The sequence below is a fragment of the Rousettus aegyptiacus genome, unplaced genomic scaffold (assembly GCF_014176215.1).
Source record: "Rousettus aegyptiacus isolate mRouAeg1 unplaced genomic scaffold, mRouAeg1.p scaffold_m13_p_16, whole genome shotgun sequence".
In the NCBI taxonomy this organism is placed as follows: domain Eukaryota; kingdom Metazoa; phylum Chordata; class Mammalia; order Chiroptera; family Pteropodidae; genus Rousettus; species Rousettus aegyptiacus.
The window spans coordinates 21,249,650-21,267,219 of record NW_023416291.1 but is presented as its reverse complement, the minus strand read 5'-3'; the positions used below and the strand labels follow the sequence as shown (position 1 = coordinate 21,267,219).

Here is a 17,570-nt window from a genome sequence, read left to right as displayed (position 1 = left end):
AGACCTGAAATCATGAAACTTATAGAAGCAACATAAGCAGTAAACTCTTTGACATCAATCTTAGTATTATTTTTTAGATATGTCTCCTCAGGCAAGAGAAACAAAAGAAAAAATTAACAAATGGTACTTATCAAACCTAAGGAGTTTTTATACAGTGAAAGAAACCATCAATAAAACAAAAAGACCACCAACTGAATGGGAGAAGATATTTTCCAATGATACATCCCATAAAAGGTTAATATGCAAAATATATAAGAAACTCATATGACTTAACACCAAAAAAATTAAACAATCTGATTAAAAAGTAGGCAGACAACTTGAATAGACATTTCTCCCAGGAGGACATGCAGATAGTCAGTAGACATGAAATGATGATCAACATCACTAATCAGAAGGGAAATGTAAATTAAAAACCACAATGAGATCTCACTTCAATTCTGTCAGAATGGCTATCACCAACAAATCAACAACAAGTATTGGCTGGTGGGATGCAGAGAAAAGGGAACCCACGTGCGCTGTTGGTGGGATTGTAAATTGGTGCAGCCACTATGGAAAACAGTGTGAAGGTTCCTCAAAAAATTAAAAATAGAACTAACATATGACCTAGCTATTCCATTTTTGGGTATTTATCCAATGAAATCGATAACACTAATTCAAAAAGATACACACACCCCTATGTTCACTGCAGCACTGTTTACAATAGCCAAATATGGAAGCAACCTAAGTGTCCACTGACAGATGATTGGATAAAGAATAGGGTATGTGTATATAATGGACTATCACTCAGATACAAAAAAGAATGAAATCCTGCCACTTGCAACAACATGGATGGACCTAGAAGGCATGTTAAGTGCAATAAGCCAGACAGAGAAAGACAAATATCATGTAACTTCACTTATATGTGGAATCTAAAATCTAAAATAAATAAACAAAACAGAAACAAACTCATAGATTCAGTGAACAAACTGATGGATGCCACATGAGTGTGGAATTGAGGGGAATGGGTAAAAAAGGTGAAGGGATTAAGAAGTACAAACTGCCAGTTATAAGAATAGTCATGCGGATGTAAAGTACAGCATAGGGAATACCGTCCATAATACTTAGTAACTGTGTATGGTGTCAGACGGGTACTAGGCTTGTTATGTTATGTAAATGTCTAATCACTATGTTTTATACCTGAAACTGACATAATATTATATGTCAATTGTAATTGAAAAAGAAAAAAAAATTAAGAAAAAATATCTCAGTGGCCCACAATACAATTCTTTAATATTTTTGCTGAAAATAAGACCTCAAAGTTTTTCCCAAATATAAGACAAAGTTCTAAACTCAAAAGAAATTCTTCTAAAGTTTCTGAAATTACTGAGGACACTATTAAATTATACTTATAGATGTTAACTCCAGTTTTATCACTTTTCAATGGTAGATCACCTTATTTCAATAATATACCATTTATAATACTCAAAAATACTTTTAGAGATACAAACTAGATCCCAAATTACTTATTTGAAATGAAAACTGTCCAAATCTAACCAAAGTATCTCTCTTTCCTAAGTTTGGGAGATTGGTCATAAGGAAAAGGAGACATGTACCTTTCCATGACAGCCAGGCACTCCTTTCTCCAAGTAAATCGACTCCCTCGTCGTAGCCGAAAGGTTCCAGATGTGGCAGAGACTGGAGGAGGTGTTTGTCTCCATTCTGGGTCTTCAATTGGAATGGGGGCTGGTCTCATACTTAGTGTAGCCCCTGAAATAAACAAGGCATTTTGAACAATTATCTTCTAATTTAATAAAACCTATATGATGATATATTGTGAAATCAACAATAAACTTTTTCTCTCCATTGGAACTTGCAGGCCTAATATGGATTTATATATTTTAAAAATTTACTTGAGCAAAATAAAAATCCAAAGCGACAACTCTTCTTTTAATTATTTTAAAATGTCATTGTTTGTTTGTTTGTTTGTCTTTTGTCTCTTACCTTTGGGTCATTTTTCAAAACAAAGCCCTAAATCTCTCTCATTCAGGGAATAGAGAAGTATGATTTTTTGCCCAGTGACAATTTAGAGAATTTTCCTCTGAAAAATCTCTCTTGAAATTCTTATTTGACAATTTTAATCTTTTTGAACAATATACCCCCTCTGTTCACAAACTCATTACCATCCAAAGGACTTTCTGTTTTTGAGAAAATGGGAACTTTGAAGTGTATATGTAGGTGTGAGGTGAATTTGCTGTAAACTCTTTTAAAAAAGTGACAATATAGCATCAGAGAATATGAGATATTTTATATGCTTTTAGTCTACCAACTAAACCACCTCTCCTCCATAGGTCTACTACCTATTAATGCTACAGTACTTTGTTACCTCCTGAATGCAATAAAAGGAATGAAAAAATACTTATAATTGAGATGCTTTACTAATTCAGATTAGCCTTTTCTCAGACAACCTGACCTGGTAATGATGCATGTACTCATTCATTTACCATTTATTAAACTCATTTTACATGGCTTATTCTAAGCTAGAAGCTATAAATAAAACAAAGAAAGCAATGCTGTCTCTGACTTCCATGGACTTAAACCAAAGAATTTAAATATAACTTGGTATGCTTTCATAGAGTCCAGTCCCTGACTCTCCCAACTGTTATTTTATTCTTTCTACTGTTAAATTCATCTTCCCAAAGCATAATTATGATCATATCACTCCACTGATGCAAAGCCTTTGAAAAGTTCTCTCCGCCTATGGAATAAAATCCAAACTCTCAAGACAACCCTAGAAAGATAGGTTAGAACTTGTTAGAATTATGAATAATAATAATGCACATATTAATAAATATATATTTCCTTCTCCATCACAGAAATCATACTTTATTTATTGTACTTTGCAATTACTACCACGGGTAGTATTTCTACTTCATTACATTCACATCTATTTGTAGATCCTACCATAAGGGGTACACGATTATACACTTTCTCTTACACAGATGAAGACTATTTTAACCAATTCTGATTTTCCTCTCCGAACCTGATGTCTTGCAGCTTTTGCTATCTGAGTAAATTGTATCCCCCTTCTTCCAATTCCTCAGCTCTGAAATCTCAGATTAATTTTGTAGTCATGTAGAGTGAAAGATCTCCAGCCAGGCCCCCCAGATGCTCCTGCTAAATCCACCTAAAGTGCCAGACATTTTAGAAAAAAAAGCCATTTTAGACATTCTAGGTGCAGGTAATGACATGTGGAGAACTGCAAACCTAGCTGACAGAAATAAGGCCTGAGGCATACAGTCCCAATACAGCCATGTGGCAATCAGCCTCCAAGGTGGTTCCTAAGGACCCCTGGTACTCGCCCCGTTGTGCAGTTCCTTCCCATGCTGTACCAGAATTAGTCTGTGTGACCAGCAGCAAATAGTAGAAGTAATGGTATGCCACTTCCATGTCAGATTATAAAATACGCTGTGGAGTTTGTCTTAGTTGCTTGTGTCTTAAATCACTCTCTCAGAAGAAAACTAGCTGCCATTTTATAAAGAGACTCAGGAAGCCGACGGCAAGACTCATGTGGGCAGGACCTGATGTCTGGTTAACAGGCAGTAAGGAACTGGGGCTTGCCAACACTCATGGAAGTACACTGTCCAGTCCTAGTGACTGAAGCCCTGGCTGACAGCTCGACTACAACCTTAGAAGAACTTTGAGCCAGAATCACCTTAGCTAAGCCACTCTTAGATTCCTACTCTCAGAAATTGTGAGATGTTTTCAGCTGCTAAGTTGTGGGGTAATTTGTTGCACAATAACAGAACTAACAAGAGACATCACAACCATCCCCAGTTGTTTACTTCCCCATGTTACCCAACACACTGAGTATTTTACTATTACTAATTATTCACATTTATAAACTTAGCAAAAAATTCCCTTTGATATAGAGATTTCACTGTTAATAAGAATGAGCATCCTTTCCTGTTTACTGACCATTATATGTCTTTTCTTGTAAATTTATCTTTGTCCTTTTTTCTTGAGTTATCCATCTCATTGATGTGTAGAGACCACACACCAATTGCTAGTGATAGACTGCAACTATTTTTTTTTCCAGTTTGTCATTCAAGTTTTATTTTTATTCATGGTATGCTTTGTGATCTTAATTTTTATATGGCCAAATCTGTCAATCTATCCTTTTATGGTCAATGCATTTTGTATCATTCAGAATATTTTTACAGTTTTCATTTTTGTTTAAACTCTTAATAGATATATAATTTCCCATTGTGTGTGATATAAATATTTAACTTCTTCCTCAAATGGATAAGTGTGTCATCATATTATGCTTTAGAGATTCAGGGCTTAAAACGTGTGGAAAACTATCGCTTGTTGCCATAATTTAAAGAAAGTTTTATTGAAATACAGCTATACTCATTCATTTACATACTGTCTCATTTTGGGACTACAATGGCAGAGTTGAGTAGATGTGATAGAGACCACATAGCCTACTACTACCTGGCCCTTTACAGGAAGAGTTTGCTGCTCACCCCTGGTTTAAAAAATTCCTAGCCTACACACTATGAAACTCTAGACCGAAACTCTTCTTTAGACCATTCGAGAAAGAGGATTCCATTCTGCCAAGATAACTTGGCAATTAGGTCTGGGCCTAATTCAAAGTTAATAAAGTTTAGGAATAAGAAGGAACTAGGAGGCTGGAAGGTTTCAAAGTCTTTGTTTTGTTACTTTTTTTAAGGCGAGCAGGAATTACAGCATGACACAGGCTCTGGAAACTATCTAAGTAGACTATATAAATTCTGTTCTACAGCCAGGATAAAAGGTCCAAAACAGAGCCAAACTGCTATCACGGCTGAATGAGACAGGCAGAAAGGGATGGGGTAAGGCAGGAGGTCCTCTCATCCAGTGCCTCGCTCTAATAAAACGATAGTGTCAGGGCCTCAGTAAGTGAACATGGGGAATAGATGAGTGAATTCCAGCTAGTAGGACACATTGATATGGCATGCTTTCCTAGTTAAGTAGAGTGAGCAATGGGTACAAACAAAACAAATTCGAAGAATCTTAATCATGAGGTTGAAGGAAATAAGCCTACTGATAATAGTTCTTTCTTGGTATTGGGTTTACTGGTAATCTAACTATGCTTCTCTACAATATTCTGCATTTCCAGATTTTCTATAAAAAGAAAATTTAGATGAAATAAAATTGGTCAGGTAGGAAAAGAAAGGGGGAGAGAAGGAAGGAGGGAAAATAAGAAGAGAAGTTAGCAGTGGCATGATTACTTTAAAAGTAATCAAGGCAATTTATGCACAGAAGGTAGAAACTCTAAATAATTTCGAACTTGTAAACATACTTCATTTGAAAAATAATATTATCACATTAATTTTGAGGGTTTTTTCTTGCTTTTCTTTTTCAGTGTTAGCAGTATTTTAAAATAGTGAAAGAAGCACTCTGGGAACACTCCAGTACAGAGATTTGTTCTAGAAACCTTGGTTCGTTTGCTTTGGTTGAAATGTATACAGAGCAATGAATAACACAAGAATGGGTTTAAAATGATTAACTTTAAAAGAAAAATTCAAAGATACCAGAATGTAAAACAATGTATATAAAACTTTAAACCCCTCAGAAATAAAACAACTCACTTCTTTTTTTCTTTATAGGAAGTGTTACCTATTTTATTTTTTTAACAGATTTTTTTCCCCGCACTATATTTGGGCTCCCATTAAGAAAAAACGTAAACATTTATCTAACAAATCTAAACCCAAGAGAAGGAAAAATAAAACCTCTTCCTAACTTGCTGATAGAGTTTTAAATTTGGTAAATATTTTCTTTGTATACATAATTTTCCTGCTTATCAAGGTTATTTCTGGGTGAGTCTTTGCCAATGAGCTAATAAGAAAAGGATTGATTCCAAGCATGTCATTACTACTCCATTCACAGAAACCAGCTTTTCCAAGAGTAATTTCTCAGCTTCTCCCATGTCACACACATAATTTCCCTGATGGTCTGGGACTCTGCACCAGTGAAGGGAGGAAGCATCACTTCTGTTCTCCAAATTGACTTCATGTACTTGCTACACAGGCCTCTTGGCAAACTGTATTTAATTGTTTAGTTTAGAAATACGCAGAATCAGTGCCATGAGCCAAGAGGAACTGAGCACACCCTGTCTGCTATAGCAATGTTTAAATTAGACAAGGGAAAAGACCGTTGAGCTTAATTTGATTAAATAAAGGGGCTTTTGATGTCAACCATGTTGAATTTAGAACTTACGTATTTTAAAAAATAGGCATTTTCTTGTAAATGTTTTCATAGGAAATGATAAAATGTATTGGATCAGTTTCTATCAGCCTATTTTATCATATGCCTTGGCAGGCTTTGGGTTATGCTAGAAAATTCTGATGATGTATCTGTTTATCGGAGGACTACATTACATCTATATGTATTGGATTATCAGAAAATATAACCTAAATATCCACTCTTTATTTTTCTTGCAGCATCCACTTAAAGAGAGACAAAACAACAACAAACAAGAACAAAAAAGCCCATATCCAGAATAAGAGGTTGAAAAAAAAAAATTCTAATCAAGGTATATAGAGAGAAATGTTCTGAGCCCGAGAATAGAGAATGTACAAACATTTTTTTTTTTTTGGCTTGTTTTCTAAAATATTTAAATTTAAATAAAAGAGAAAAACGTACTTTTTCATTTTGTGATTTTTCTTAATTTTGCATTTTTTATCAGAATATATGCAAAAGGATGGTACCATTTACATTTCTTCTGATGAGCTATCTATTCTAGACAGAGAAAAAATTATGAAAGAACTACATATCAGTAAAAATCACTGGCCTCTTATTTTCTGCCTCTCAAAAGCAGATCTGGACTATGTGAACCTAGGTTCTTCAGTTTTTTATATCATTAAAGCTGTCAATAAGGCAGATTTGGGGGAGGGGAGTCTCTATCCCTCTTTACTTCCCTCCCTCCTTCTCTCCTCCCTTCTTTCATTTTTTCCTCCCTCCTTTCATTACATTTATATGTATTTTTCAAATATATAGAACAAATACATGGCACAGAATTTAGAAAGACACAAAAGGTTATGTAGTTAACAGCCTCTCGGTTCCTCTCCACAGAGCCATTTTTATCAATTCCTAATACAGCCCTCCAGAGATGTTCTGTGTTTATTTGAATGTATATACATGTATGTAGGTATGTATTCCCCTATATAAATAGTAATATAGTATAGCCATTGTTTTGTCTTACTTTATTCACTTATGAGTTTGATATTACCACATATAAAACCAATTCATATAAAGCCACCTTTTATACTATATAGCCTCCACAGTATTCCAGTGTACAGATACATCATAATTTATTTAACCACTTTGTGACTAGGGACATTTAGGTGGATTCTAATCATCTCTGCAATGCTTTGCAGAAAAGATTCCAATGTACTATAAGCGACTATTGACTAGACAGTGGATAAGCTATTCTCAGATGCTAATGTAATTTTAGTTCATCTTATCCAAACATGATAGTTTCGAAGTGTCCATGGAATAAGAAGAAACAATACAATTCTTTAGCTAATATGAAAAATTATTTTAAAATCAACAAAATAAGAATATTTTTATCTAGAAAGAATTTTATACCACATTAGCTCTTAAAATAAAGGTTAAAACAACCGACGATGAACTTCTTTTCTCATCAGCTAAATTATGTCTTACAGAAAACGTGACTAAAAAAAACTTAGAACCAGTATGAATTTGGTTTCCAAATAAAAAATAGAAAATATGGGGACAGTTGGTAATGCAGCTTCGCGAGCAGCAAATACATATAATTAGGGGAACTTATTCTTAAAAGAAGGCACTATCTCCTTAAAGAAAACAACTCCTAATCAACAGGGGGATGAATGACATTTCTTTCCCATTTTTCCTGTTTCAATGCCTTAGTTCCACCTTTCTCTAATTTCCTGATGATGGGTGTTCCAAGATAAATTAAAATAGGAAATAAGATTAAAAACAAAAATAAAATGACGGGGGGGGGGGGAGGGAACAACTGCTTCAGAAGAACACAGTATCACCCCAGTGCTAAAAACTGGATTTTAACAGTCGTATTCTCAAGTGGACAGTGCTACCCAATTAGATGCAAAAATGCTGCTGTGGCCTGAGAGCTGCATCTTAGTCACCTTTCCTGTTTCCAGTGAATTTGTTTTCCTGGTATCCTATTCTATGCTTGGTACCGGAGCCCAGTCCTGAAATCCCAGTGTGGGAATTTAGCCCTACCAACTGTGATTAGAATATATGTTAGGCGCTGTTCTGGGTGCCAAATTCAAAAGACTAAAACCCCTTCTTCTATAGAGGTTGACTGCCTGACACATTGACCAGTGGTTGCCTTCCAAATTCTTCACTGCTCTGCCCTATATATTTTGGAACATCTTAACAATCCTTCTCGTGTCTCTCCTGGTAACCAACTATTGGAATGTGACCAGGCTTATAAAACCCTTAGTTAGCATAGTTCTTTATTCATCTAGCTAATCCTTGCTATCAGCCTACGTTGCTCTATTAAACAAACCAAATACCAATTTGTTTCTGCCCCTCTCCATGTGATTGGCTCTGCTATGAATCATGGAAGAAGTGACATCTTTGGTAAGATTGCTTTGCACTGAGTTTGACTTGTTGTTTTAACTGTAATATATCTTAAGACTGAGCTGTCCTACATGATAGCCACTAGCCACACGTGGCTATTGAACTTGAAATGTGACCTACTGGAAGTATATGCTTTATGTGTAAACTATATATTGTATTTCAGTACCAAGAGAAAGAGAAAAAAGAAATCTCAGCAATTTTAAAAAGAGCTGATTAAATGTTGAAGTAATAATACGTATTTGTTAAATAAAATATATTATTAAGTTTAGCTATTTCTTCTCATTTTTTAAAATGTGGTTACTAGATAATTTAAAATTGCATGTCACTTGTATTTTACCGAAATTTACTGAATATTTAACCGAACTTTTACTGAATATTTAACTAATGGCAGCAACAAGAGATGTCAAGAGATTTGTTTGTATATCTAGAAAAATATCTAAAATCAAAGTTCTTTGCAGACAAATTTCCAGCTAATAAATTATGCTGAAAGAATGTTAGATTGGATTATCACCATTCTGCAATCCCCATTGAAATAAGTGATTCAGATAAGCATCATCAATGGATTCTAAGACCACTGGCAAAGGTTAAAGAGGATATTCATCCACTGACAAAATGATACCTTGCTGATTATTTATAAACTGCAAAGACAAGAGCTGATGGTCACTACTTTAACAAATGATCAAATTTAGCATGTAAATAATGCTATAACTTGACACTACATGCCTCCTGATAAATAGCAATGTAAGGGAAACGATACCTAAAGAGTGTTTTGATCCAATGTTTTATTGTGAAAATTTTCAAACATAGAGCAACGATGAAGGAATTTTATGGTGAAAATTTGTATTCATGCCATTTAATATTTTACTATATAGTACTAATGTTTTCACATATCTGTCCATCTCCCTATTTTATGTTGATGCATTTCAAAGTAAATTGCAGCCATTAGTACATGCCCTCCCTAAATAATCTATGAAGTATTCTTGCCAAAAATGTTTAACCTGAATCAAGCCTCTAATCCTAACTTCCAGTTTACAGAAAATAAAGAGCTATAGAGGAATAAGTTAATTGACACTAAGAGAAAAATTTTAAATCCTGAATATGGGACATTCTGCAATATTTTTAGATGGTTTAAAAAAGTTTATACTATGAATGGGGATGGGAATGCAATTAGCCGGAATACGCTGGCTAGGTGGAGGGTCTGGAGAGGGAGGGAGCAATTGGGGGGACAGTTTTACAGTTTTACAAACTATATAGATGTCTAACCAATGTTCTGTGTACTTGAAACTAATTAAAATAAATATATTTAAAAAAAGTTTATGTCATGAAAAAAGTTTAAGTGACTAGACTGAAGAGTCTAAAGAGACATAACAATAAATTCTAACTAGTCAACCTAAATTAGATACTATTCAATTAAAAAGAGCTACAAAAGACAATCTTACAACAATTAGAGAAATGTGAATATGCACTTGATATTAAATGATATTAAGGAATTATTGTTAATTTTCTTAGATGTGATAAAAGAAACTATGATTATGTGGGTGATTCTCCTGTTTTTCAGGAGATGAATGCTGGAGAGACTGTGTATATACATGCATATATACATACATTTTAAAATTTATTCACTTACTTATTTCATAGGAATAAAGGAAATCTAGCAAAATGTTAAATTAACAATTATTGCATCTAAAAAGAGAGTTAACAGATGTTCACTGTGCTGGTCTTTCAACTTTTCTGTACATCTGAAACATTTCAAAATAGAAATTAGGGGGTGGGTAGATTAAAAAATTCATTGCGGAGAGGTTAATACGGTCTTCTGTTTTGGTATGCCTGGGCCTTTCAGATTGAGCATGTGATCTTTGAAAAAAATCTTACCAGAGGCATACACAAAAATACATCTCTATAACATTCTTTATTTCCACCTCAGAGCTAATGCTATTATTAGCAAAGACTCTTCAATATGCAATATCCCCACTGGTAATTTAGTCTATAAGCAAAAACGTTAATGCTGTAGTATTACAGAAGACAGCTCAATCACAAGGTTAAACTGGAGATCAGGCTCACTGCCACCAGTCTGTGTTACATGTAGATTGAGACAGTCTGTCACACAATTTCAGATTTTACTTTATTTGCCACTTGTTATAAGTATCCTGCAATAGAACTTGTCTATTCTGGCAACTTCAGACAGAAAGGTTTCTGCGATCTTTTTCCTTAAGATTTCATTCTGCTTTCCTACCTATTGCTGCTCCCGAAGTCATCAGGACAGCTTCACCCTTAGGCCCAAAGATACAGTCATCACCCAAGTAAACAGAAACAGATAATTATTAACAGAGATCATTGGATATAGTATAACATGAACTAATAACAGCATAAACTTGTTAGTAACTAAAACAAGATTTACCAAAAAATAAAAAATAAACTAGACATGGAATCTTATGTGTGTACCTATAGTTGAGGAAAAGAAAGTCAGCCACTGACAGCCATGACCTTTCTTTCAAACTTTGGTTAGAAATATCATATAACCTAAAACAAAGATGCGCTTTGAAGGAAGAAGTGAAAAAGACTAGATAATTTAGTTGGACACTAAACTAAAACTTGATACAATTAGGGCTTAGATTTTACAATTAAGAGTGTTCTTTGGCATAAAGTAACAACGGTAAAGTATGAAACCACCTTAGTGAAAACAAGGCAGCACATAGATTCAATAAAATAATTAATTACATGTGTCTCATTTCCTATGCAATGAAAAAAGTAAATGATATTTACCAGGGTTTGTCTTCTCAAGTTGATACCATCGGTAGAAGGCTCTTTTCTTTTGTTCACTCAGGTCTGATCCCTGTTGCAACAGCCAGTGAGAGATCCGGCTCTGACTGATACCTACACAGAAAGAGAAATAGCTGTTGTGGGTACTGAAATCACATGGAAGTTAAGATTCTAGGGTATTGGGCTCTAGAATGAAGCTGCAACTTGAGCAAAATCTTTAATATTTGGGCTTCTTTGTAAGGGTTGACACTGGCTAGGACATACTCAGAAATGATCTATGAGAGGTCAAAGCATTTTATTAACCAATATTTTAAAGTGGTTTCTAAAATTAATCTCTAAACCAGGTTCATGAATTTATGAGCTAAATGAAAAGATTTTTAAATAATAGTTATTTATTCGAAGCTGATTAGATTTGTGCTGTTTCAATCGCCGCCACCCCGCCCCACCCCACCCCGCTACCCCACTCCACCCCACCAATCCTGGTTTAGAATATTAAAAATTTCACCAGATATTGAGAAAAAAAATCAAGCCAAAAAAAATCAATAATGCTACTCATCGCTGATACTGACAAAAAGAGTTAGAGACTAGGGAAGAAGGCCATTGAAGACACTCTCTTCAGTAAGATTTCTGACTTATTTGTTAATTCATTTAGGCATTTCAGATTTGTCATGTACCATCAATGCAGATAACTAAGAACTGAACTTTAGACTTTAGAGATCCGTTAAAATACGACCTCTTAGGGAATCTCCAGAGGTAAAGACGTTCTTCTAGCACATAGACTTATTAGAATTCCATGCTCCTCTGGTCATTATAGCTACTTCAAAAATAAATAATTCAACATATAATTGGCAAAAACAAAGAAAAGTAGGAAAGATGAAACTGTCTTATATGCCCATAAGACACTTTCCAAAGGACCAGTCAGCCATTGTAGAGGGTTAACAGTATCTCAACTCTCTCAAGGAATTACTTCTGGTAACTGAAGAGGACTGAATACCACCTGTGCCAACACCTGTTTAAAGCTATAATGCACAACGGGAAGAGTGGTTATCATAAAGTAATCATACCCCCTAACCTGAGAAGCAGGAGGTCTGGTGATCACATTGAACTCATTAAAAGCAAGCCAATAGTTTCAGTTTTAAAAAAGTATGTTAGAAAAAAATTGAGAGAAAGACTGGGCTGCAAAGCAACATACTCTGATTGGAAACACCTTTCACTTTGAAAGGGTAAAATTCAAAGTTTTCTAAAACCTAAGTGATTACATTCTCAAGTTATTCACACAGCAGTTTTCCAATGGATTGAAAATCTATATGATGCAGATGGTGGCTGCTAGCATTGCATGCTTGTTCTAAGAGAATGCAAATTATTCTGGATAATTAAGCTAGTTGTGTTTAGCATCGCTTTTGCCAAAAGTCTAGATTCAGACATTAAGCTACTTTTTTACACTACTTTTAAACAAGAGTGAAAACAATTATTTACCACCATGAAATCATGATTGTTATGTCAACAAAATTAAACAATTTTATATGAATTCTTCATATTGGTGCCATACTACTCCAAAACAATGAAAACTGAAGAAAAATCTTTTAAGAAAAAAGAAAAAGACTATATTGGTTCTGTTACTTTTACACACTCAGATCACACATAGAACAAACCAGAGCCCACTAGGTATCAAAGCCGTCCAGGTTCTGGCTGAGCTACAGTGGAGGAAGAGGGCAAAAGCCCTTCAAAAGATTAAATTATGGTATAGTTGCATAATAAAAACTGGGCAGACTTTTTAAATTAATGTTGTAAAACAGCCATCAAAAGCAAACAACAACAAAAAAACAAAACTCAAACAAACAAAAAGCCAGCAATACCAAGTGTTGGCAAGGACATGGAATATATGGAACTCTCACACTACTGATGGAGGGTAAAATGTCAGGGCCACTTTGGGAAACAGTTGGGCAGTATCTAATAAAGTTGAACATATGCATTCCATGTGACCTAGCACATTCTTTCTTTGGTATATAGCACACAGAAATGTGTACATGCTCAACAGAAATGTGTTCAATTACATAAAAGTCTAACCATTATTCTGTACACCTGAAACTAATATAAAATAATACTGAAATGTCAACTCTAATTGAAGAATAAAAATAAATGTATTCAAAAGATATGTACAAGAAGGCCTATAAGACCATTATCCATAATAGTTCCAAATTTGAAAGAACTCAAATACCTATGAACAGGAGAATGTATAAATTGTGACAGTCATGCATTCTACCATAGACTACTATCCCAGAGAGAAAAAGGAAAAATTACTGCTATATGTAACCACATGGATAAATCTCACATAACCAATATTAGCCATAAAAAGTCAGAAACACATAAAAAAGCCACACAGCTGTATGATTTAATTTATATAAAGTTAAAAAAAAAAACAGACATAATTATATACAGGGATGGCAATCAGAACAGCGGCTGCCTATTGCTAGGAGGCAGGAGGTTAATTACTGGCAGACAGTGTGAGGAAGGCTTATGTAGTGACCAGCACTGTTCTTGATCTTGATCTAGATGGTGGTTATATATGTAAAAGTCATTAAGCTGGACAATTTTCCCTGTGAATATTTCAGTTTAAAAAAAGGTTTCCTCAAAAAGTTTTTAAAATTCTGTGGAGTTTAAAAAATAAAGGGATATGTATCGATATGGAAAGATGTCCACAATACAAATGAAGAAGTATATACTTTTATAAATGCATATTTACTAATTTATGTCTTGATTTGGATAATAACAAAAGCTTATCTATAGCCAAAGATGGTAGAGAGGCAGACTTCCCACACTGTATACCTCTCTATTGTTTTATTAATCATTCTACAAATAATGTATTAATTTATTTTTAGGTTTCTCTTATAAACACTACATTATTAGTTGTTTTATAAACAAGGCAATTAAGTTAACAAAGAAGTGCAAAAAGAAGATAATTTCAGCATTCCCCTGGCAATTCTATTCTTAGGTAAACAATGTTAACTGTTAATACATGTTGCTCCACAATTTTCTCTATGTATGAGTATAATTTAATAAAACAAAGGGAGAGAAGGAAATAAAGAATATCCTCCTGTCTAGTCTTTTGTGTGAACAGGAAATAAACAAAGAACTTCTCCCCTGTACATTAATCTCATTTTCCATACAATAAACATAGAAAACGAGGCAATAAAGCAGATAGTTTTTCCTGAAAAATCACTATAACAAATATGTATAAAAGCATACTTTAAAGTAATTTTTCTTAGTTAGCAACTTGATGAAAGTAAGATTCCTCAACTCATCTTTCTGGGGCTGCTCCATGCCTTTGGAACTCCAGCAGAGCTTGGTGTCAAAAAGCCCTGTAGCTTCTCTTTACTGTCATGCTGTTATTGCTGTTGTTTTTTTTTAATGCTGTCAGTTTTGGTGCTTCTCCTTGGGGGAAAATTTCCCTAACTCCCTTCTTACTTCATTTTCCACAATGTCATTCTCCATTAAGTTTTGATCCTCAAAACCTCTTTTCTACCTTTTACAGAGCAGAAGAAAAATTTACATATAACCTTCATACATTGAAAGACTAAAAACTAACCCGATTAATTTCCTTCCAATAAGAAAGTGATCACATTGTACTCAAAGGAAGAAAAAGCCTCATTCACGTTCTTTCTGAGCTTCAGCTCCGTCAGGCTCCTTCCCGTTCCTCAAATGCCATGCTCCCTCCCACTAGAGGGCTCTCTATCACAATCCATTCTGGTCGAAGTCCCTAGCAGTACAAATTTAAATGTTTCCTCTTCCTCCCACTTCTTGTAGAGTGTGACACTAGGAACCACTCTCATCACCTTCATCCTTGAACACTGGATACAACTCTCCAATGCAGGTTTAGAGTCAACTTTAGCGACTGCTTTGCTAGCTCCTTACATGTTAGTATTGCCTCCAGGGTTCCATCTTTAAGCATCTTCTCTTACTCTCTACACTCTTCTTTCGGTCATTTCCAACTATCAACCATGCTGATTTAAAATATCATCTAAATGCCAGAGCACTAACCTTCTTTCAAACCATCTACTAGATAGCTTCATGAGAACTTCCCACAGGCCTTTAACAAACAGTAAATTCATCATCCTCTTCCTTTTAATCTGCTCTTCTTCCTGTCCCCTGAATTAATTTTATTTTCCACTCTATTCTTTCCCCCAACCTTCACATGCTTACTAAAATTTTCTCTTTCCTAACTTTCTCTTCCTAAAATTATCTTCATGTTCCCTCCAATCCTCATTCCTGCAGCAGGGAATCCCAGCCTCTTCTGCCTGGACAACTGAAATAACTGATGAAAAGAACAAGCCAGCTAAGATCCATAAAGTACAAAATTCTCATGATTAGATCCTTTTTAACTGGAAGATCATTTCAGTTAAAAAAGTGAAGCATGCTTCTTCAAGCAATCTTCTACTTGAGACCTGCTGTCATCTCTACATTCACCTTCCACAGCGCAACCAAAGTTATATCTCAAAATGTTTAAGTTAAAACGCATGCATGCATTCTCCATAAAAATAACTTGCTAACAAGCAGAGAAAAAGACAGTCTTTCATCCCCAATACTTCTCTTGTTCCCTAACCTAGAGGTATCCGTGTTTATTTGGTGTGAATCCTTCCAGACTCTTTCCAATGGATTTAATACATAAACATGTGTGTGTACATATAGATGTAAACATATACATATCTAGTTGGGTTTCTTTTTAACACACATATGGAGTTATTCTATACATAATAAGTAACTTACATTTCTCACATAATGTCTTGGAATGTTCTCATGTAGTACATTATGAATCATCATTCTAATGGCTACATGGTATTCTATATAATAAATATACTAAAATCTCTTAAATATTTACCTATTATTGGACATTTCAGTTGTTGCTAATGTTTTACTATTATAAATGATGATGAAATAAACATTCTCTGCACATCTTTGTTCACGTGAATAAACATTTTAGGGTTGATTCATAAGAATGACATTTTTGTGATAGGTACTACCAGACTGTCCCTCAAAGGTTGTACGCAGTTTTATACTCTAACCAATAGTACTGAGAATGTTTCCCCACATTCTCACCATAACTGAATACTACAAAACTTATTTTGTAAGTCTGACTTTCTCTTTGTAAACAATATACATAATCATTAAAAAAACTAATTCTAAGCAATTCAGAGAAAAGTAGAAAAATTAAGAGGAAAGCTAATGAAAAAACCCACCCAAATTCTTACCACTTAGAAATAACTACACTCATACGATCTCTCCAAGCATATGTAAACATAGAACAGGCAGAAATAATTACTAAAATGAGATCATACTAGACAGAACTTTAAAATGTTAAAACATTAAATTTAGTTCGATCTGATTTTAACTTAAGAAAAAAATTTGAATAAAATAGAATGAAAATGAAAGATCTACTCAAGTTCAGTAAATGCTTCCATAGGGGTAATGAGGTTACTAAAAGAGTATACTAAAGGACAAAGAATTATACAAAGACATTAGGAGGTAGGAAGCATCATTTTCTAACTTGGCTCTAGGGTAAAAAAAAAAAAAAAAACTGAGGAAATTAGCAGACTGTGGTAGCCAGCCTCCAAGATGACTCCTAATTATCCTCTTCCTACCTTTGTGTAATCCCCTCCAACAATGCTTCAGAGTTGGTAGGCTGTGACTTCTGAAGCTAGGTCTGCCTTGCTATCTTTCTGAGATAGCTGGTTCTGAGGGAAGCTAGTTGCCATGTTGTGAGACCACTCCACGAGACCTATGGAGAAATCCATGTGGCAAAGAACAGGCATTCTAACAGCTATGTAAGTGAGCCATCTTAGGCGTGTGTTCTCTAGCCTTAGTTAAGGCTCTCGATGACTTCAACCTCCTGAGACACCCTGAACCACCTCGACCTGTCTAAGCTGCTCCGGATTCCTGACCCATAGAAACTGAGTGAGACAGTAAAGGTTTAGGTTTCAAGTTGCTAAGGTCTGATGCAAATTTTTATGCAGGAACAGATAACTAATACACATAGACCATACTTTCCCCATCACACTTCAGGAGTTGGATGAATTCCTGATATTTAGAAAATATTTTTACATGGTCAACACTTACATTCTGTTCTGGATTCATAATTCCCATAACTGTTTATTCATAGTTCTAGATTTAAATTCAAGATTTATGATACAGTTTCCTAGTTTTCCCAT

At 34.6% G+C, this 17,570-nt stretch overlaps 1 protein-coding gene across 14 annotated transcripts in view; it reads right to left on the bottom strand.

Annotated features, from left to right (window-relative positions):
* The window catches only part of HMBOX1 (homeobox containing 1), a 162,811-nt gene that overhangs the window by 56,025 nt on the left and 89,216 nt on the right, over window positions 1-17,570 (bottom strand). For all 14 annotated transcript variants that reach the window (XR_004954881.1, XM_016144681.2, XM_016144683.2 and 11 more), the window contains exons 5-6: window positions 11,371-11,481; window positions 1,593-1,746 (exon numbers count right to left, since the gene is read on the bottom strand). Coding sequence is in view for 13 of the 14 variants with exons in the window: in XM_016144681.2 (XP_016000167.1) it covers window positions 1,593-1,746; window positions 11,371-11,481 (265 nt within the window). In the remaining variant the exon portion in view is untranslated. The remainder of the gene's footprint in view (window positions 1-1,592; window positions 1,747-11,370; window positions 11,482-17,570) is intronic.